The sequence below is a fragment of the Euprymna scolopes genome, chromosome 43 (genome assembly GCF_053919585.1).
Source record: "Euprymna scolopes isolate OS-2025 chromosome 43, ASM5391958v1, whole genome shotgun sequence".
Lineage (NCBI taxonomy): Eukaryota > Metazoa > Mollusca > Cephalopoda > Sepiida > Sepiolidae > Euprymna > Euprymna scolopes.
In genome coordinates, this window is record NC_136524.1 from 38,436,133 (window position 1) to 38,457,494 (window position 21,362).

The 21,362-nt window shown below is 35.7% G+C and overlaps 1 protein-coding gene across 1 annotated transcript in view; it reads right to left on the minus strand.

Annotated features, from left to right (window-relative positions):
• The window catches only part of LOC145268300 (spermatogenesis-associated protein 4-like), a 90,183-nt gene that overhangs the window by 53,016 nt on the left and 15,805 nt on the right, over positions 1-21,362 (minus strand). The window contains exon 2 of the mRNA XM_080123724.1: positions 11,952-12,081. Coding sequence (XP_079979850.1) covers positions 11,952-12,081 — 130 coding nt within the window. The remainder of the gene's footprint in view (positions 1-11,951; positions 12,082-21,362) is intronic.

Below are 21,362 nucleotides of genomic sequence, written 5' to 3' on the forward strand. Positions count from 1 at the left end.
AGCTAATCTGTATAAGTTCTGGAGATGAAAAAGAATTTCAGGTGAGTAGCTAATCTGTATAAAATTTTGTGTGGACACAAGAAGTTATGTGCGGGAATTCTAAAAGATCCAATATTCTTATGGAGTAATTCTATTTCTTAATTGGTTGCCAGCAGTACGTAGCTCTATTTGATTGGTCAGTTCCTACCGCCAGAGTCTATAAGTAGAACTTTTTAATTTGTTTCAATCTTGCCCTCATTTTATATTAAAACTATTGCAACATCTTGTCTAGCGATTTCTAAAAAAAAAAAAAAAAAAAAAAAAAAGAACAATTTCATGCAAAAGGTCATATTCCTTGTATTTGACTGACAGACAGTGCAAGACAAGAACACCTGCAGGATTTAATTCTGTTTGCTATATAAAAAGGTCATGAGAATGAATTGGTTGCACTGATTTTGAAGAAAAAAAAATTCAAGCTAACCTTTTTTTATTTGAAATAAAAAAAAACAAAAAAAACTCTGAAATGTTACGAATTGTATGCTTTGATTTAACAAAATTATCAAGAGATAATTTTCAAGCATTATGCCAGTGGCATTTACCCATGGCGGGTTAAACCAGCTTCCTCCAAAGGAGGAAGTGTCAAGGATATATTAAATTCACAAGCGGCTCCCAGGTGCATGTATATCCCAGTTAATAGAGATGACGACGTTAGGTTTTTGCAGTTCTTGCAGGAAGATGTTGACCTCCATCCTACATAGTGTCTGGTATTCCTAAACGGTCACCCATCTAGTACTGACCAGGCTCGACGTTGCTTAACTTTGGTGATCTAATGATGAATCGGTGTGTTAATGTGATTATGCCATTTATAATTTTCAATTCCAGTGAATTAAAAAACTAATGTAGTGAATATGAGTACATCCGGGTCTTCTCTTATTACAAGATTGTGATTAGATGGTTAGATCATGATAGGAACACTCACTTCAGCTGCAATATTCATTTCGTACAGCGACTTACTAGATTTATTACTTGAACAGTAGCAAGACCACTCAGCTACTACAAATGATATATATTGTAACCTTAATATATTATATAGGCCACATATATAATTTTGTATAAAAATTAAATTTTTATACGAAACTGATCCCTTTCCTCAAAATTAGAAACATGATTCTTTTTGCAAGGACCCGTGGTTAGAGTACTAGGAAAAATCAATTGTAAAAGTGACCTTCTCCTGAAGGTTGAAGGTTCAATCCTCAGTGTGGGTGACCGAAATATACATTTGCGAATTACTTAGGACCTCTATCCAGTCATGGCTGACGGAACAAGAGCACGCTACCCCCGTGAAGTAAATAAAGGGTTCTGCTCAAAATTCCGTCCAAATTCCCGAGTTCGACTGAAACATTCCCGAGTTCGACAAGATACACCTGAAGAAGGTCGGAGGTTATATCGACCTAAATGTTGTGAAAATCACGCTCGAGATGAGAACAGTAGTCCGATGAATCAAAATAATACGCATAATTCTTTTTCTTTTTTTTTTTTTTACTGTCAAGTTTTTCAGGGTGTTCACACATAATCGCCAAAAAAGTAGAATCATTTTGTAGCGAAATGATTCAGTTAAGTGCGTTATTAATTACATGCCATCCTATTTACTTGTCTACTCATAGAAGTAGGTTAGACGCAAGGTGGGTTTTTAATGTATAGAATCCAGCTCTCTAAAAAGGGGACGCTCTAGATTGGGTAAAAAAAAAAAAAAAAAAAAAAATCAAATTGCCTTAGTCTGGAAGGATCATTCCTTTACTGACCGAGAACAGAAAAGATTAAGCATCGTATCAGAACAGATACTACACTTTAAATTATTTATTTACTGCCAAAAAATATAACATACAACGTAGAACAAGGTCAACAAAAGTGTAGGAAAATGTGTGTGAGGACCATTGGTCAAAAACTTTATCTTACACTATTTTATTTTTAGCTAGAATCATTTCACTCACCACAATGCCACATTTAATCTAGGGGTCATTTTATTGAAAAAGTTGCCAATATGTTGAAAACACACACACACACACACACACACACACACACGCACGCACGCACGCACGCACGCACGCACACACACACACACACATTTGAAAAAAAAAATGCTATTTATTAAGCTACTAGCCTGGGTGCCCAGTGTTGCCCGAGTGTTTGGAAGTGTGTGTTGAGCAAAATAAAAGTGGTAGTAGGCAGGCAGGCTCGAACCCATACTGCGAAGGAGAAAAAGAACATGGAAAAAAAAAAGTGATGTCTTTGCCGTTGTGTCCATCGCCAAACCGCAAGGTCTAAATTAAGGGTAGTCAATCGAAAAGAGAGGATGACTTTCGAGAATATCAGCGAAAAAAGCGACCCTTCCCTGTAGAAAAGTGGCCAGTTGAGGGTGAAGGAATCAATCTTTTTAACCAATTTTTCGATATTTGTCGTCTGAAGGGTCGAACTTCAAAACGATACAAATCTCATGAAAATCCGTCGCCTCTGTCGAAAGTTTTAGGCAGACATACATACATACATAAAAACATACATACATACATACATTTAAACAGCCAGGTGAGATTTATATTATAGATGGTCATAAAATCGTTAGCAATAGACAGAGCTAAGCTAATTAAAGAATACATAAAACTTAGAAACATCACGGTAGTTAGACAGTACAGAATTCCGAAAATGTGACAGTGATACATGTTCATTCACACAATTCTGAGGTAGCATGTTCAGGACTGCAGAACACAATATGAAAGGAGATCGTTGGTACATCTTTGAGCAAACATCAGTGTGATTATGCAAAGGGTATAATATGAATGTATATCGTTGCAGGTTTGATCTGTTCAGCCGGCCAGTATTTAAGCATTAGCAATTTTATTTCACCGTCTGTGTATACCAATCCTTTTCTGTTTAAAAGCTCTATGTTTGTTAACCATAACCACAGAGCATATATGTATAAATGAAAGACGAATTTGCTCCATGATTCTATCAATCTTTAATGATCTTTCTTTCAGTTAGTAGAATTTTGGTACATTTTACAGACCCGTTTTGTTCATGCGGAACAATCAAATACATTTATGCTAATATTGAATCTTTTCAATGTATACTCATCAGAAAACCATAAATTTTCCTAGAAAAAGTGAATCATAATTATGCAATACTGAAAAAGAATTGTGAAAAAAACATGAAAGGTTTACAGCATGTCATTTTTTATAGGTAGTCATATATATATATATATATATATATATAGAGAGAGAGAGAGAGAGAGAAAGAGGGGGTGGGGTGGGGGGCTACCACTTATCAAGACCCAAAGGCCACTCAAGGATAAGGATTATTGAGTGTACAGTAGTCAATGGGATGAATCATAGTAATCATTAGTAGTGGAAATTTGGTAAATTGGATTACTTAAGGGGATGGCTCATCAATAATTTGTTTATGTAGGACTTGAAAACTACCAAATTGAAGCTTTGTTCATGGTATCTCCGTTTAGGTTTAGGCACAGATAACGATTGGGAGAAATTATTGACAGTGGTTTCAGCTAGACGAATGTTTCTTGCGAAAGTTTGGCAAGGTGGGGGACCATAGATTGGAGGTCAGACGAGCACTTGCCATGAAAATAATGACAAAGCAGAGACAGGCTTGCATATTCTCTTCTGTGAGAAAGAGGTTGCAGGGAAGAGAAAAGGGCATCCCCCACTAGGCTATGAAATCAACTCAACCATAAAAAACCGTATCCAATACATGATATTCCCAAAATAATTGTCTTTGATTCGCTGCCGCCAGAGGAATTCATGTAGATGACTATTAAAGTTTGCTTCACTAGTTCCCTCATGGATCTGAATCTAACTTTACAAAGACTCCAGCTAGTTTCCACATGATTTGTGTGAATACTAGGGTCATTTGGATCAACAAAGTTATATCAGTGGTTTACCACAGCATGGTCCAGTAATGCATTATAGGCACACAAACCATCTTTCACAATCCGCGTGCCTGGTCTAACATACTGTGCAATTATTGGCAGTAGGGTTGCAGCATCTCTCGTTTCGACTGGCACCATCATTGTCAAGTTCATTTCTCATTCAACCATACCAAGAACCCACTTGCCTGGACGGAATCTTCCTCGGTGATATTTCCTCTGCATGAATTTCCTTTCCCTGATTTTGACTGTTCGTTTAGGACCACCTATATTTTGATTGATTTTCCAGCATGGTCATTTCACATATATCATGAATCTAATGGAACCAGTCAACTAAAGATTTCTTGGAGAGGCCAGTTTCCTTTGCCACATTCACTAGTAGTTACCCGAACGACCACCAATACAAAAGTTGTATTAAGTCTTGTAGTCATAAATGACTACCTTCAAAGAAGGAACATGTTCTAACATTTATTGTTTTTTTTGCATTTGGGGCAAGACCAATGATAGCCGTCAATAAAGCGCCTCTCATTTCTACTCTGACGATTCATAGTTTGACATGGGTCAGTACACTTTGGACAGGTGTGTTAGTTGGTGATTAGACCATGCCGTGCCAACCATTTCATGGTATACAGTGTATTTGTGGAGGACGCTTCTTGGATCACATCACTTAGTATCACATTTGCTGTTGCCAGTTCTATCGCTGGCATTAATGCATTTGTTAATCTGTTCATAATCTCTTTAGAAGTCACTTTCGAAATCTTTAGAAGTCACGTTAGAAAAAATCTCATTTTGGTTTATCATTTTATTGTTGAATAAAATTTCAAAGTGATAAATCAAGAAAAAATTTCTGGAAAATAAATGGAGAAAAATATCTGGAAAATAAATGGAGAAAAAATATCTGGAAAATAAATCGAGACAAAATATCTGGAAAATAAATGGAGAAAAAATATCTGGAAAATAAATAGAGACAAAATATCTCGAAAATAAATGGAGACAAAATATCTCGAAAATAAATGGAGACAAAATATCTCGAAAATAAATGGAGACAAAATATCTCGAAAATAAATGGAGACAAAATATCTCGAAAATAAATGGAGACAAAATATCTTGAAAATAAACAGGGACAAAATATCTCGAAAATAAATGGAGAAAAAACATCTCGAAAATAAATGGAGAAAAAATATCTCGAAAATAAATGGAGAAAAAATATCTCGAAAATAAATGGAGACAAAATATCTCCACCTCGTTTTTTTTTTAATTTAAAAAAAAATAAAACTAACTTTAATTTTTAAATTCCGATATCGACGTTTACCTAACTTTTATTATAAAAGTTGTATTTTTATACTTTATTATTTATAAAAATTACCAACACCTGATGTTTGGAAAACAGTTCATAATATATATTTCATTATAAAAGTTCTATTTTTGTTTGTAAAAAAAAAAAACTGTTCATAGACATAATATTCAGGAGAAACAGTTCATAAATATAAAAAAATCCCAGTCCATTCAGTTCAAATAAAGACTATTTGAATAAAACTTCTATTTTTATATTTGCATCTAACAAAAAGAAAGAAAAAAAGGTACATTCTATACAGTTGTGGTCATCTGTAGCTAAAAATTTGTCTGACGTTACTTCCGCCAAATGGCTTTGTAAACACGGGGATGCGGAAGGTAAATTAAACCACAAAAACATATCAGCTTGAACAGTGAGAAGAAGGTTATTAGAAGCAGGATTAAAAGGATGTAAAACAAGGAAGAAGCCATACTTCTCTCAGGCCAACAAGAAAAAACGTCTGGAATTTGCAAATAAAAATAAAACATGACAATTGGACACCTGATGATTGGGCAAAATTTTTTTGGTATGACGAAAGTAACATTGAGGTAAGTTAACAGCTTGTATTTCCTAAACTTTAAAAGGAACAATTGAAATTTTTATGTGAATACACATCCATAACATCTATTCAAAAATGGTGGCAAATATTCATTTTTTTTGCATCAGATTTTTTGCAGCCTTGGAACGGTTTATGTTCACCACATAGAGGTATTTCATCCTGATAGCTTAACTTTGGTTATCTACATAAAGCATTTTGTATTCCAAAGTAGTTACCCATTTGAGAATGACCAAGATAATGTTGCTTAACTTTGGTGATCGATATAAAACATTTTGTATTCCCAAGTAGTTACCAATCCTATAATGACCAAGCTTATTGTTGCTTAACTTTGGTGATCTATATAAAGCATTTGGTGTTCCCAAGTAGTCACCCATCTGATAATGACCAGGCTGCATGTTGCTTAACTTTGGTGATCTACATAAAGCCTTTGGTGTTCCCAGGTAACTATCCATCTAATAATTACCAAACTCATTATTGCTTAACTTTGATCATCTACATAAAGGGAGGTCACTTGCATATTATAACAATGATTGTATATTAATCTAATGGTATTCGACAATGAAGCTACATCAAAGGGAGGTCACTTGCATATTATAACAATGATTGTATATTATTATAATGGTATTCGACAACGGTCCGTATTCTATAATAGTAAAATACTATCTCCATTTTATATTAAAAATTATTAAATTGCCTTATATTAAGAATTTAGAAATTGGTAGGTGTAAATAGAGAAGATATAAAAAACATCCCCTCCCAATACTAAGAATGGCTTTCTAAATAATAATGGTTTTATTTCAGCACCTTATCTTATTTGATCCCATGCGACGCTGGGTATTCTACTAGGAAACATTCCACCTATTTCATCCAATTCCGGGCGATGCGGGGGAATCTGCTAGTACATATATCCACCTATTTCATCCAATCCCGGGTGACGCCGGGTATTCCGCTAGTACATATACACCTATTTCTTCCAATCCTAGGCTATGCTGGGTAGTTTACTAGTACATATATCAACCAATTTTTTCCGATCCCAGGCGATGCCAAGTGTTCTGCTAGGAAACATTCCATGAATTTTATCCAATCCCGGGCCATGCCAGGCAATCTGCGAGTACATATATCAACCTATGTCATATAATCTCAGGCGATGCTGGGTATTCTGCTAGTACATTTCATCCAATCTAGGGCTACGCTTTGTATTCTGGTTGTACATATATCCACCTATCCCATTCAATCCCAGGCGATGCCGGTTATTTTGCTAGTACATATATCGACTAATCTTACCCAATCGCAGGAGACGCTGGGTATTCAACTAGGAAAGATTCCCCCTATATCATTCAATCCTGGGCTATGTCATCTAATTTTGGGTAACGCAGGGTATTTTAATAGTACATATACACCTATTCCATCTTATACTGGGCTATGCTTGGTATTCTGCTAGTACATATTTCCACCTATTTCATCCAATCCCGAGAGACACAGAGTATTTTGCTAGTATATATATCAACCGACATTATCCAATACCAGGCGACGCCGGGTATTCTGCTAGAAAACATTCCACCTATTTCATCCAATCCTGGGCGATACTGGGTATTATGCTAGTACATATATCCACCTATGTCATCCAATCCAGGACGCACTGTGTATTTTTCTAGTACATATATCAACCCATCTTATCTGATCCCAGGCAACGCCGGGTATTCCACTAGGAAAAATTCAACCTATTTCATCCAATCCTGGGCCATGCCGGGTAATTAGCTATTACATATATCCACCTATGTAGTCCAATCCCAGGCGACGCTGGGTATTTTGGCTAGTACGTATATCAACCAATCTTATCCGATCCTAGGCTATGCCGAGTATTCTGCTAGTACATATATTAACAAATCTTATCTGATTCCAGGTGACGCCAGGTATTCTGCTAGGAAACACTCCAACTATTTTATCCAATCCCGGTCCATGCGGGGTAATCTGCTAGTACATATATCCACCTATGTTTTCTAATCCCAGGTGACGCCGGGTATTCTGCTAGTACATATACACCTATTTCATCCAATCCTGGGCTATGCCAGCTATTCTGCTAGTATATATATCTACCTATGTAATCCAATGCTGGTTGATGCCAGTTATTTTGCTAGTACATGTATCAACCAATTTCTTTCTGATCCCAGGTGACGCTGAATGTTCTGCTAGGAAACATTCCATGAATTTTATCGAATCACGGGCCATGTGGGGTAATCTGCTAGTACATATATCCACCTATGTAATCAATCCCAGGTGACGCTGGGTATTCTGCTAGTACATATACAGCTATTTTATCCAATCCCAGGTTACGCCGGGTTTCTTCTAGTACATATATCCACCTATGTAATCCAATCCTAGACGACGCTGGATATTTGGCTAGTACATATACCAACACACTTTTTCCGATCCCAGGCGACGCTGAGTGTTCTGCTAGGAAACATTCCATGAATTTTATCCAATCCCGGGCCATGCCAGGTAATCTGCTAGTACATATATCCACCTATGTCATACAATCCCGGACGACGCTGGGTATTTTGCTAGTACATATCCACCAATATCATCCAATCTCGGCCGACACTTGGTATTCTGCCAGTACATATACACCTATTTTATCCAATCCCAGTCTATGACAGGTATTCTGCTAGTACATATATCAACCTATGTAATTCAATCCTGGCCGACGCCAGGTATTTGGCTAGTACATATATCAACCAATTTTTTCTGATCCTAGGCAGCACCGAGTGCTCTGCTAGGAAACATTCCATGAATTTTATCTAATCCAGGGCCATGGCGGGTAATCTGCTAGTACATATACACCGATTTTATCCAATCCCAGGCTACACCAGGTATCCTGCTAGTACATATATCCACCTATGTTATCCAATCCTGGGTGACGCTGGTTATATATGATCAATTTTTTCTGATCCCAGGCAAAGCAGACTGTCTTGCTAGGAAGCATTCCATGAATTTTATCCAATCCTGGGCCATGCCGGGTTATCAGCTAGTACATATATCAACCTATGTCATACAATCCTGGGCGACGCTGAGTATTCTGCTAGTACTATTCTTCTAGTGCATATACATCTACTTAATCCAATCCCATGCTATGCCGAGTATTCTGCTAGTACATATCTTCACCTATGTAATACAATTCCGGGCAAGCCGGATATTTGGCTAATACATATATCAACCAATTTTTTCCAATACCAGGCGACGCCGATTGTACTGCTTAGAAACATTCCATGAATTTTATCTAATCCCAGGCCATGTCAGGAAATCTGCTAGTACTATGTCATACAATCCAAGGTGATGCTGGGTATTCTTCTACTACTTATACACCTATTTTATCCACTACCAGACTACGACGGGTATTCTACTAGTACATATATCCACTTAGGTAATCCAATCCCAGGCGATGCCGGGTATTTGGCTAGTACATATATAAACCAACTTTTTCCGATCACAGACGATGTTCATAAATTTTATCCAATCCTGGGCCATGTCGGGAAATCTGCTGGTACATATATCCATCTATGTCATACTGCTCGGAAATATTCCATGAATTTTATCCAATCCCAGGCCATGCCATGCCGGGTAATCTGCTAATACATATGTCATGCTAGTGCTATGTCATACAATCCCGGGCGACGCTGGGTATTCTGCTAGTACATATACACCAATTTTATCCAATCCCGGGCTACGCCAGGTATTCTGCTAGTGGATATATCCAGCTATGTAATCCAATACCGGGCGACGCCGGGTATTAGGCTACTACATATATCAACCAATCTTATCCGATCCCAGGCGACGCTGGGTATTCTGCTAGGAAACATTCAATGTATTTCCACCTACGTCGCGTAATCTGCTAGTGCATAATACTTTTATATGAATTCCCTAAATCCCTTCCTCCTTAACTGAAGATTATATACAAAACATAACCTCCCAATACTAAGAATGGCTTTCTGAATAATAATGTTTTTATTTCAGAATTTGGAATCAGCAGTTTAGCGATATGTGATATTTGGAATATGACATCTTGTCTCAAGTATACGATAACAATATAATATTCAGTTTTTTTTACTTAGTTTTTTGCTAAAATCAAAGTGTAGTATCTGTTCTTAGAAGCGATTTTATCTTTCACCCACCTCCCACTAAGAAAATAAGGAGGAGGTCATGCTTTGCATGTCAAGCTTTACAGAAACAAACGTCACTCGAAAATAAGGATGGTCTTCTAAATAATAATGTTTTTAGTTGAGATGTAATTTTTGGAATATGACATCTTGTCTCAATTTAGTAATGGATAAATATAAATTATGCATCTTTTTATAATAGAAGATAATGCTCGGTAGAAAATTAAGCTGTATAAGACGGTTACTTGGTCTTTTGGCTAAGATCAAAGTGTTGGAAATATCTCGAAAATAGCTTGTAAGAGTTGGGTAAATTAAAGATAGCTGCGACCCGAGTTCATTAGTCGTAGATATTATTATTTAGACAGCATATAAAAGGTTTTAAGAAGGAGCGAGCCAACCGAGAATCACGGCCAAAAATATATATATATATATATATATGTATTATTTTTAAAATGTAATTATCCACTGACACGTGTTTCGTCGTCTACGACTCATCAGAGTAGCTGTATCTAGCGAAATTCGAAATCGGGACCCAATGGTAATGAGCCAAAACCCTTACCCCTGGACCATCTTGCCAGCTATCTGGATATATCGCGATTTACTTAGATGTTGTTTTGTTTTGGTTTAAGTAAATCTAGCTTTATCATGAAAAAAGTGTATATGAACGGGTATTTATATAAATATATAAATATATATATATATATATATATATATATATATATATATATATATATATATATATATATATTTATATTTATGTCTCGAAAGTAGAGTGAAAAGCATATCTTATTTTTCTTTTATTAATATTATTGGAATCTTTTCCTTTTTACCTTGTACACATTTTTGTGAATTATTCCATGGATTTCTGCCTTTGGATTATTATGGACCATCTTCTTCCAATTACAGGATTTCCTTGGATTTTACTTGTACAAATGGAAATTCTTTTAACTTTTTTGAAGTTATACATTTGGATTTTACCGTCACTGGATTTTTTATCTTCCACCAGACAATCCGTTCATGTGTAATCACCTTTTTCTTCACTATATTCCCTCTGCTTCACTTTTTTTGTTTTCAAGTAAGATCTTTGACTTACTTGTTGTTTCATCAAATACTTCTGCATGCAAAATCCGATCCCGCATTTTGCTAATTCCTACCCTCTGATGAGAAGGAAAGTATTTCTTCAAAACTCCGCGGATTAAGGACTATCCACTTATCTAGTGTTTCCTTTTCAGATTAAATATGTTTTTAACTTATTTCAAAGTGTTTTTTAACATGTTTCATTAACTGTTTGCTCGTATTATAAGCTCTATTTTCTATTTGGTTTTATCGAGCTTTTATATCTGGCTGAGATAATTGTATAAATATTAATTCTTTAATATTTATAATATACTTTAATTTTACCATCTTGGATCATTTTGGTAAATTTAATTGTAATTTTCATTTTATATATATATATATATATATATATATATATATATATATATATATATATATATATATATATATATATATATATATATATATTGTTTGGACATGTTTCCCAGCTGCAAAAAAACATTAATAGAATAGTTTATTATAAAAAAAGATCATGAGAACAACCACCAAAGAGATAGGTTGACCAGATTAATGTTGACCAGATAAATGGATAGGACTATCCATTTATCTAGTGTTTGCTTTTCAGATTAAATATGTTTTTAACTCATTTCAAAGTGTTTTTTAATATATTTTATTAACTATTTGCTCATATATATATATATGTATATATAGTACTCATGCAGAGAGTGATCCGTGCTGAAATAATAACGTTATTATTTAAAAAGCCATTCTTAACATGGGGAGGGGAGGGTGTTTTGTACCTATTCTGTACTTTAACCTTACAATTAAATAAAAAAACATATCATAAAACTTTAATTAAACGTGGAAATACGATTTAAAAAGTAGCGCGGATCACTCTCTGGATTAGCACCATATATATACATTCTAGTCACATACCTTTGTCAAGCAATGCCAGTTGTGCTGCCGGGACGGTAACGATACTCCATTAGTGAAACTGCTCATTTTTATTTCAGCAGGATAATAGCGACTGAAAATCTCACCCACAAGATAGCCATTTGCCAATTCCCTATAAAAACAAAAAAAAGTAAAGGAAAAATATTTAAAAGTAAAAAAAAAAACAAACAAAAAAACAAAGTAAAGCATAGTTGAAGATTGGTAATCGCTCAAAAATCGAAAATTAAACAAAATATTGGTAGGACATCACATTACTGTACACTTGGTGACATTTATTGGATATGTTTCTATCAGTATTTTATTTAATTTTCAATTTTTGAACGATTATCAGGGCTCGACAATGGCTTGAATTTTACCAGCATTGTATTTTTGTGTTCTAACTCGACAAGTTTTACACTACTTTTATTTTTCATCAAAAAAAAACACTTTAAAATAAGTTAAAGCACAAAAACTTATCCAAATAGTTTTTTTTTTACAAGGTAGTCACCACTTATCAATGCCCGAAGGCCACTCGAGGATAAGGGTTAATGTAAGTAGTGTAGCAATAGTTAATGGTGTAAGTTGAGTAGAATTTTATTATTTAAGGGGACGATTCAACAAGAACTTGTTTACATTGGACTTGTAGGCTACTATGTTGTAGTCAGCTGGGAATCAGGTCAGTAGAACAGTGTTCTACAGAAGAGCAGTTCTAGGAAAGAAGCTTTGTTCATGGAATCTGCGTTTAGATTTAGGCATAGATAAAGAGTAAGGAAATTGTTGATAGTGGTTGTAGGTAGGTAGTTGAGTGCTTTTTGTGAAAATCCAACAAGTAGGGGGGGGGGTAAACCATACATTGGAGCTCAGATAAGCACTTGCCATGAAAATAATGACAGAGCAGAAACAGGCTCACAATGTTCTTATTTGAGAGATACCTACTGGAGCAGTAGAGTGATCCAACCATTTTTCCAGCAATCTTGGCAACAGATTTGATGTATGTGTTCCCTTTCAGATCAGAAGGTCAGCTCCAGAAGCTTATCAAGACATAGTGCTTCCCCAAGACTAGAGCCATTCATTTCAATTAGGGACTGATGGAGATCAGAGCGATTATGGTGAAAAGAAGAATAATTTCTCTGTCTTTTTTGTGAGATTTGTTATATATTTGATTTGCTGTTGTTGTTGTTGTTGTTGCTGCTTCGTTAGTTATTATGGAAAATCACAGCTTTTTTTATAATTTAGACTCACTCAAATTTCTCTTCCTTTTATGGACTGCCTTTATTTCCTTATAATTTGAACTCACTTGAATTGAACTACTTCTCCTCAAATTAAGTGAGTTTATAACTCTTTACAGACTTTCTTAAATTGGAGTAGCACATAGTTTTGACTCCATCAAATTGAGCTTCCTCGTCATTCAGACTTCCCCATAAGTTCAATTATATCGAATAGTACTTCTTCATGATTTGGATTCCCTCATAAAATTTAGATTTTTTTTTTTTCAGTGAGAAACCATATGACCTGTTTTCTATTTTGTGTTGCATTGATTGATTGATTGATTGATTGATTGACATGTTTTTTTCTCCAATTGATTTTGTTTTTATTTTCATTTTTATTTTTATTTATAGATTGCCAAAAAATATTTTTAGCACGTTATTGCACCACGTATAAAATAAATAAATTTGACTATCACAATGCCAATGAATTTTCAAAGTAGAGGTTAGTTTTTTTTTTTTTTTTTTTTTGGTTGAGTTTATTACTATGTCTATTTACAGCTTAGCATCCACATTATCGCTTAACCAATTGTCACCAATCTTGGTCTAAATATCGGTTATGAACTAATTTAAAACTGACTTAATTTTGGGATATCAATGTCAAAATTTCAAAGAAAAGGTGACATATACTTTTGAAAAGTGACATATACTTTTGGTGAAAACTTTGATTCTGTTTATTGTAGAGTCTTGCTACTTAGTCCATATGAAATTAATGAAACTCTACATCTTATTATAACAGCTGACCATAGAAAGTTTGGTCATGATCGAAATTTTGAAAAAATTTCAACTTCTGCTCTTTTTTTTTTTTTAATTTTAAAATTTGGTGTATGAATTCAAATGCTAGCATTGATAACAATAACCACTATGCAAAATTTCCACCTGACCCAGGTTATGTACATCATAATAATCATGATGTTGCTGTTGTTGGTGGTGGTGGCGGTGGTGGTGGTGACGGCGACGATGGTGATATTTATCTACAGGGTGGAACGACAGCAATACAGCTTTATTTTAAAACTTTTATTGAAAAAATCAATTCAGGTAACTTGATTATGTAGTAGAGCTGACATCTATTCAATGTAGCTGCCTTCGGCATCAATCACTGCCTCGATACATGTCTGGAACTAAGAACATATCTTTTCCACAAACACTGGCGGGAGGTTGGCAAATTTTCAGTGGATGGTGGTAATCAGGCTGGCTTTGGTATTGTGGGAGGTCATGTTGGTGATGTTCTCAATGTATGACTAAATGAAGTAGTCCAGTGGGTTCAGGTCGGTGGAGGAGAGGGGCCAGTGAGAGAAAGGTACAAAGTCATAGTACTCTTTCTGAAACCAAGCTTGAGTCTCTTTGGACTTGTGGGCTGGTGCTAAGTCCTGCTGCCACACCCATAGTCTGCCAGCAGCCACCTGATTGCATCAGGGGATCACCACACTCTTCAGCACATCCAGGTACACTTTGGTGTTGACTTTCAAGCCGACTTGGAAGATGTGAGATAGCATGATGTGGTCCTCACTTGAAATCACACCAAAGACCATAACCGTGGCCGGAAACTTCGTTGAGCTGTGCTCTCAAATGTTTAACCATCCGGATTTGCATTTTTTTTTTTTTTTTTTTTTTTACACAGTGATCACCACTTATCAAGGCCCGGAAGCCACTCAGGGATAAGGGTTATTGCAAGTACATTACGTTAGTGTGGAGATTTGATGAAGTGTTTACTTAAGGGGGCGGTTCATTAGGAATTTGTTAACATTGGACTTGAACACATCCAAGTTGTAGTCCAGTGGGAAGCAGGCAGATGGAACAGAGTTCCACAGGCGTGCAGTTCTAAGAAAGAAGCTTTGTTCACGGAATCCGCGTTTTGATTTAGGCACAGATAAAGAGTGGGGGAAATTTTTGACAGTGGATTCAGCTAGATGGGTGTTTTTTGTAAAAGATTGGCGAGGGGGGACCAGAGATTGGAGTTCAGACGAGCACCGGCCATGGAAATAACGATAAAACAAAGATAGGCTTGCAACGTCTCTTCTGTGGGAGAGAGGTTGCAGAGTAGAGAAAAGGGCATCCCCCACTAAGCCACAAAGTCTATTTTGTACTCTGTCAAGGCAGGATAGGCTTTTTTTTGCAGCTCCTGCCCAGATATGGAAACAGTATTCCATCCTTGGACGTACTTGGCTTTTATATAGATAGAGAATTGCATCAGTAGTGAGATATCTTCTGAAGCGGTAGAAGGATCCCACCATCTTTCCAGCGACCTTGGCAACAGACTTGATGTACGTGTTCAAGATGCTGGCAATGGTCCTGTTGTCATGACTTGGATCGGTAGAAAGCATGAGTTGTACAATGGTGCTTCTTCAAACTCGCTCATTGAACATTGAGTCACTCTGATAAAAGGCTCCTATCACTCTTTGGATTTGTACACAACTGGTCAACTAGTAGATGGTCTGCAACAAAAAAAAAAAAAAAAACACAAACAAAAAAAAAACTGGTTTTCATCAAATAGAAATGGAATCATGTTGTCTTTTTCTAGGGAGACGATTTTATCGTTCCACACTGTAATATGTGCATATCTATATATCTATAAAAGTGAAAGTTTCTGTCTGTGTGTGTGTGTCTGTTTGTGTACATTTCCCTACGCAATAACTTTGTCAATTTTTAGTCTACAGACTCAAAATTTGATATACAGGGTACTGAAATTTGGAAAAATCTTTGTAATCCGTTTTCGGCCAGATATTTGGCTGTTAAGGGGTCAAAGTTCAACGATTTGACCTTTGAGAACTCTACCAAACTCCTCTGCCAATTTTGGGTATAAACACTTGAAATTTTAAATATAGGTAACTTGGACATGGATCTAACTTAATAACTTGATTTGAGCTCAAAACAATAAATATTAAGGGGTCATAATAGGAGTCAAAATTTTTAAAAAAATTGACCTCTGTGGTCTCTAGCAAATTACTCAGACAATTTCTGGTCTAAACATTTGAAATTTTACATAAAGGGTATTCAGAGATAGGGCAAGCTTTTTAATCGGTTTGAGTTGAAAATTTGAGCTACAAATATGTAAATGTATGTATGTATGCTTGTATGTCTGCCTAAAACTTTCGACAAACGCGATGGATTTTCACAAGATCAGTATCGTTTTTAAGCTTGACCCTTCAGGTGACAAATACCGAAAAATTGGCTAAAAACATTAATTTCTTCACCCTCAACTGGGCACTTTTCAACAGGAATGGGTCGCTTTTTTCGCCGATATTTTCAAAAGTCATCCCCTCTTTTCGATTGTCTAGCCTTAATTTAAACCTACGTCACTTCCGGTTTGGCGGTGGTCGTAACAGCAAAGATGTCACTTTTTTTTCCTGTTCTTTTCCTTCTTTACGGTACGGGTTCGAGCCTGCCTTCCTACTACCACTTTTTTTTTTTTTTTTTTTGCTCAACACACACCTCCAAACATCCGGGCAACACCGGGAATCCATGCTAGTATTTTCATAAACACAAAAATAGAGTTGTGGAGTTTTCTGTATAGATTTTAGTTTTAAATAAATATTTATCATTTTTACCAGCACTATAAATTATGTTTTAAACAAAAAACGAAACAAAATAAAAAGAATTAAAAGAATGCTTTTTTTTGGCATTGGAAAGTAAACACTAATTTTTCTCATCTTAATACCCCAATAACTTCTTATTTTGGTATTACTAGCAAGGGTACCTGTCATTGCCTGTGTGTGTCGAGGTGGTGTAGTAAGGAATCCCAAAATAACAGAGGTGTTAAAAAAGAAAAAAGTGATAGTAGATAGGCAGGTTCGAACCCGTAATTTGAAGGAGAAAAAGCAGGTTACAAAAAACGTAACGTCCTAGCTGATGCGTCCATGGCGAAACTCGAAGTCACAAGCGTTTGAATTAAGGCTAGTCAATCCAATAGAGATGATGACTTGCAAAAATGTCAACGAAAAAAGCGACCCATCCTTGTAGAAAACTGCCCTGTTGAGGGTGAAGGAATTAATGTTTTTGGCCAATTTTTCGATCTGTGCCGTCTGAGATGTCGAGCTTCAAAACGATACCGATCTTTTTGTGTGTGTCAAAAGTTTTTGGTAGACATACAAACACACACACATACACACATTTTGCCTTTTATATCATAGATTAGAGCGAAAATCGAAATATTGAATTTCAAGTAAAACCAATGGTATCTACTCGATTGCCATATCACAATAATTGTCGTGTCGCAGTAATGAACATGTCCAAAAATTACAAAGAACTATGAAGTAGAAAATTGATTATTAATGAAAACAGTTTACGAGGACAATTAGTGAAAATTGAGTTTTACTAAATTCACCTAAGATTTCAGAAAATTATTACCTCCCTTGTTACAAGTCGAACTCTCCAATTTCTGTTTTTAGTAAACTTTACTACTTGTCTTCACAAAATATTTACATTAATAATTAACTTTCTACCTCTCTGTTTTTCATATTTTTTGGATATGTCTTTTTTTTTTTTAAAGGAGTCACCACTTATCAAGGCGTAGAGGCCACTCGAGGATAAAGGTTATTGAGTGTACAGTAGTTAATGGGACAATATCGTAGTAATCGTTAGTAGTGGAAATTTGGTAAATTTGGTTACTTAAGGGGAATGGCTCATTAAGAACTTGTTTACGTTGGACTTGAAGACGACACTATTGTAGTCAGCTGGAAAGCAGGAAAACGGAAGACAGTTCGACAGGTGTGCATTTCTAGGAAAGAAACTTTGTTCATGGAATCTACGTTTAGGTTTTAGACACAGATCAAGAGTGGGGGGGAAATTATTGATAGTCTTTACTACGACATGACAGTTCAGTAGAGATTATTGATTATAACTGAAATTTACTATTTAGATTTTCGAATTCTACTAAAATAATAAAGAAGCACCCTGAATTTTTCATTTCCTGCTTTCAATTAATCATCTTAATATATATATATACATATATATATATATATATATATATATATATATATATATATATATATATATATATATATATATATATATATTTCTGTAGAAATATATTTTGTTATTATATATCAATCCTTATATAAGAAGCTCAATGTAATTATTACAAAGCAATATAGAGAATGAATGACAAAAAGTTATATTCCAAAATTCATGATGTTGACCATCTTATAATTTATTCCTTTAATTCAGTTGACTTATTCAATTCTTGACAGTATCTGTTTCGTAGCACAAAATCGATCACTTAATTATTATATCAATCAGTGGATCTATTATGCCCTTAACTCATCAGAAGAAATAGCAATGATCAATCCGTCAAAAGGAATTGAAATATGATTTGACATGGTAAAAATCCCAAAATTGGAAGAGTCTCTTCCAATTTTGGGATTTTTACCATGTCAAATCATATTTTAATTCCTTTTGACGGATTGATCATTGCTATTTCTTCTGATGAGTTAAGGGCATAATAGATTCACTGATTTATATATATATATATATATATATATATATATATATATATATATATATATACCAAACAACGTTGCAGCTCACAAGAGCCACAACATCTAACAAACCAGAAGTCCACGAGTTTCACTCTCATTCGGGCTCATCAATGGGGCATATCCAAACTCAGGATTCGTAACCCGAGTCTCTTGCATGCAAGACAAGTACTCTGCCACTTGAGCAACGACACCACACACAAGAAAGTCCATTAACTAACACAGGTCAAGTAAACCGTGGCAAAATCCGACTATGGAATAAATGTACTTTGTCTTGAACAAGGGTTTAGGGTTACGGTTAACCAACCAACAAGAACCCAAACTGATATCTCCAAGTAGGAATTTTTACACTTGCTAGGACGATGCCATCCAATATGCTAAGCTAGCACAACATTGTTTGGCTGTGGAAAAAAATATATCATCTCTCACATTCTGGAAATTATATACACATGTGCGTGTGTGTGTGTGTGTGTGTGTGTGTGTGTGTGTGTGTGTGTGTGTGTGTGTGTGTGTTCACACGTATATGTGGAACAATATGCCCTTTTATCTATTTTTTTTTTCATTTTCTTCCTTTGAAGATTGTAACGCTGGCTATGGAGCAGCCAAACCAGCTGCCTACATTGCCTTGCTTTTTATTGAAACTAACCGAGAGCTCTTTTTAGTATCCTTGTTGTTCTCTTAAGTGCAATTGTCTTGTTCTCTTTTGCACTTGATTCACCAGGAATATTAGTTAGTTAGGACTTCAGGTGCTTCTTCATAAGCCCCGTGGCACCTATAATAACTGGTATGATTGATATTTCTCTAAGATTCCAGTTTCTTTTCATATCATACATGAGACCTTGATATTTGCTCTGTTTCTCCTCTTCAGCTCTGTTCAGATCTCCATCATTAGGCATACTCACTGCAACCAAGGTTGCTACTCTCTCTGACTTATTCCATTAAAGTGCACCATGCTGTATATATATAAATAATAGATAACACAACCTACTCTTTCCACCAGGTAGCTGATGAATGTGCAAATGCATGATGTAACATATCACAGAAACCTACCTGATTGCACTTAACATTTTTAAATTTTCTTTCTCCGAAATGAGTTGCCTTTTTCCAAGATAACCCTACTATTTCACCCGTGCATATGGATACCTATCAAAAGAAGTGGTGTTATATTTCTCTCTTATAGACTAAGTTGCTCTAGAAAGGCTTGGGAGTTTAGTTTAATACTTCAGCCATGGCCCTGGGGAGATATGCAAAAGAATTGATGCTAGATTTCCTCCTAGATCAGTTGCCTCACGTAATAATTGATAGTCTAATCTACCTTACGATTTCATCCACAAATAAATTCTAGAAGGAATTAAATGGGGTTGAGTTCGTAAATTCTACTGAAGTACGTAATATTGTCTTAAAAATACTGTACACTTTAGAGAAACTGCGTCACATCTTTGAAAACATTATTATGTATGTATAATTTGAAATTTCATGCAGGTGAGGCTTGTCAAGGAGGAGATAACTCTGATTCAAAACCTCCACCACCTTTCGGGATTACCCCATCAGGGAAAAGGCTAAGGGAATAAACTGACAGGAAACTCCAGAGATTGAGTCCTTCAGGTAGTTTGACTTTATATTGCTATCATCGGCAATTCCCGTGGCGCGGTTAGAGCCAAGCTGTATTGACTCTGTCTTTCCTTTGGAGGTATTTAGTTCTCTCCCACTGCAAAAACTGTGACATCAGAGTCGGAAAGTGGGATTGGGAAGTCAGTGCTCCTGAGGAGGGTCACTCTGACCTGAAAAAAGTGGCTGGGCAACCTCTTCGGCATGCCCCAGTAACGGCGCCTCAGGCGATTGGCGATAAACTAACCCCTTCTTAAAGAGAGAAGGTAAATCTTGGGAGGGTTGTCCTCCTAGAACTGTACAGAAATAGCATTTACACTGTGATTAACAAGGACTAGATCACTGCAGGAATGGTTTCATCCCTGCTAATTTTTTTGGGGGGGTGGGGGGTTACTGCTGCACGGACAATGGCTATCCTCCCATATGACCCTGCTCAGCCACTCCTGAGTTGGACTGTACAGCCATTCCTGGCGGTACCGACAGACACCAGAGCTACATCATTGTCTCCCTAGACAGATGGTTGCTGACGATAATTTGAAAATTTAGAAAGCCAAATAAGGTAATGATTAAAATCATTTTTTGGGGAGAGAAGGAAGGGGGTCTGAGACTTCATTGTAAATATGTGATTAAGTTTCTTCATTCAAAATTCGCACCAACCACACAAACTCGCATTGATTTAGACTTCATACCAACAATGAACAACATTGGACATATACATTTCTCTTTCTATGAGGGGCTAACCTCTTGGGTTAATACTAGTGTTTGGGATGATTAATTGAAATTGGGAATTGGAAAAATCGGAACTTTTGGGATATCAGAATTGGTATCAGAATCAGAAAAATTTCAAAAATATTTTCCTATGCCAAGAACGATTCTTTTAATTATCGGTTTTTATTTGATTTTGCTGCTGTAATAAAACAGAATATGTATTGTTTTAAAACAAATACGACATCTTACATGCAAAAAAATTGGAACTAGCCAAGCATAAGTCAACTTAAAATGCTCTTGTATGCATGCACAAATATATATATTTATACATTAAAGTTGATTCACTATTTTTCATGTCT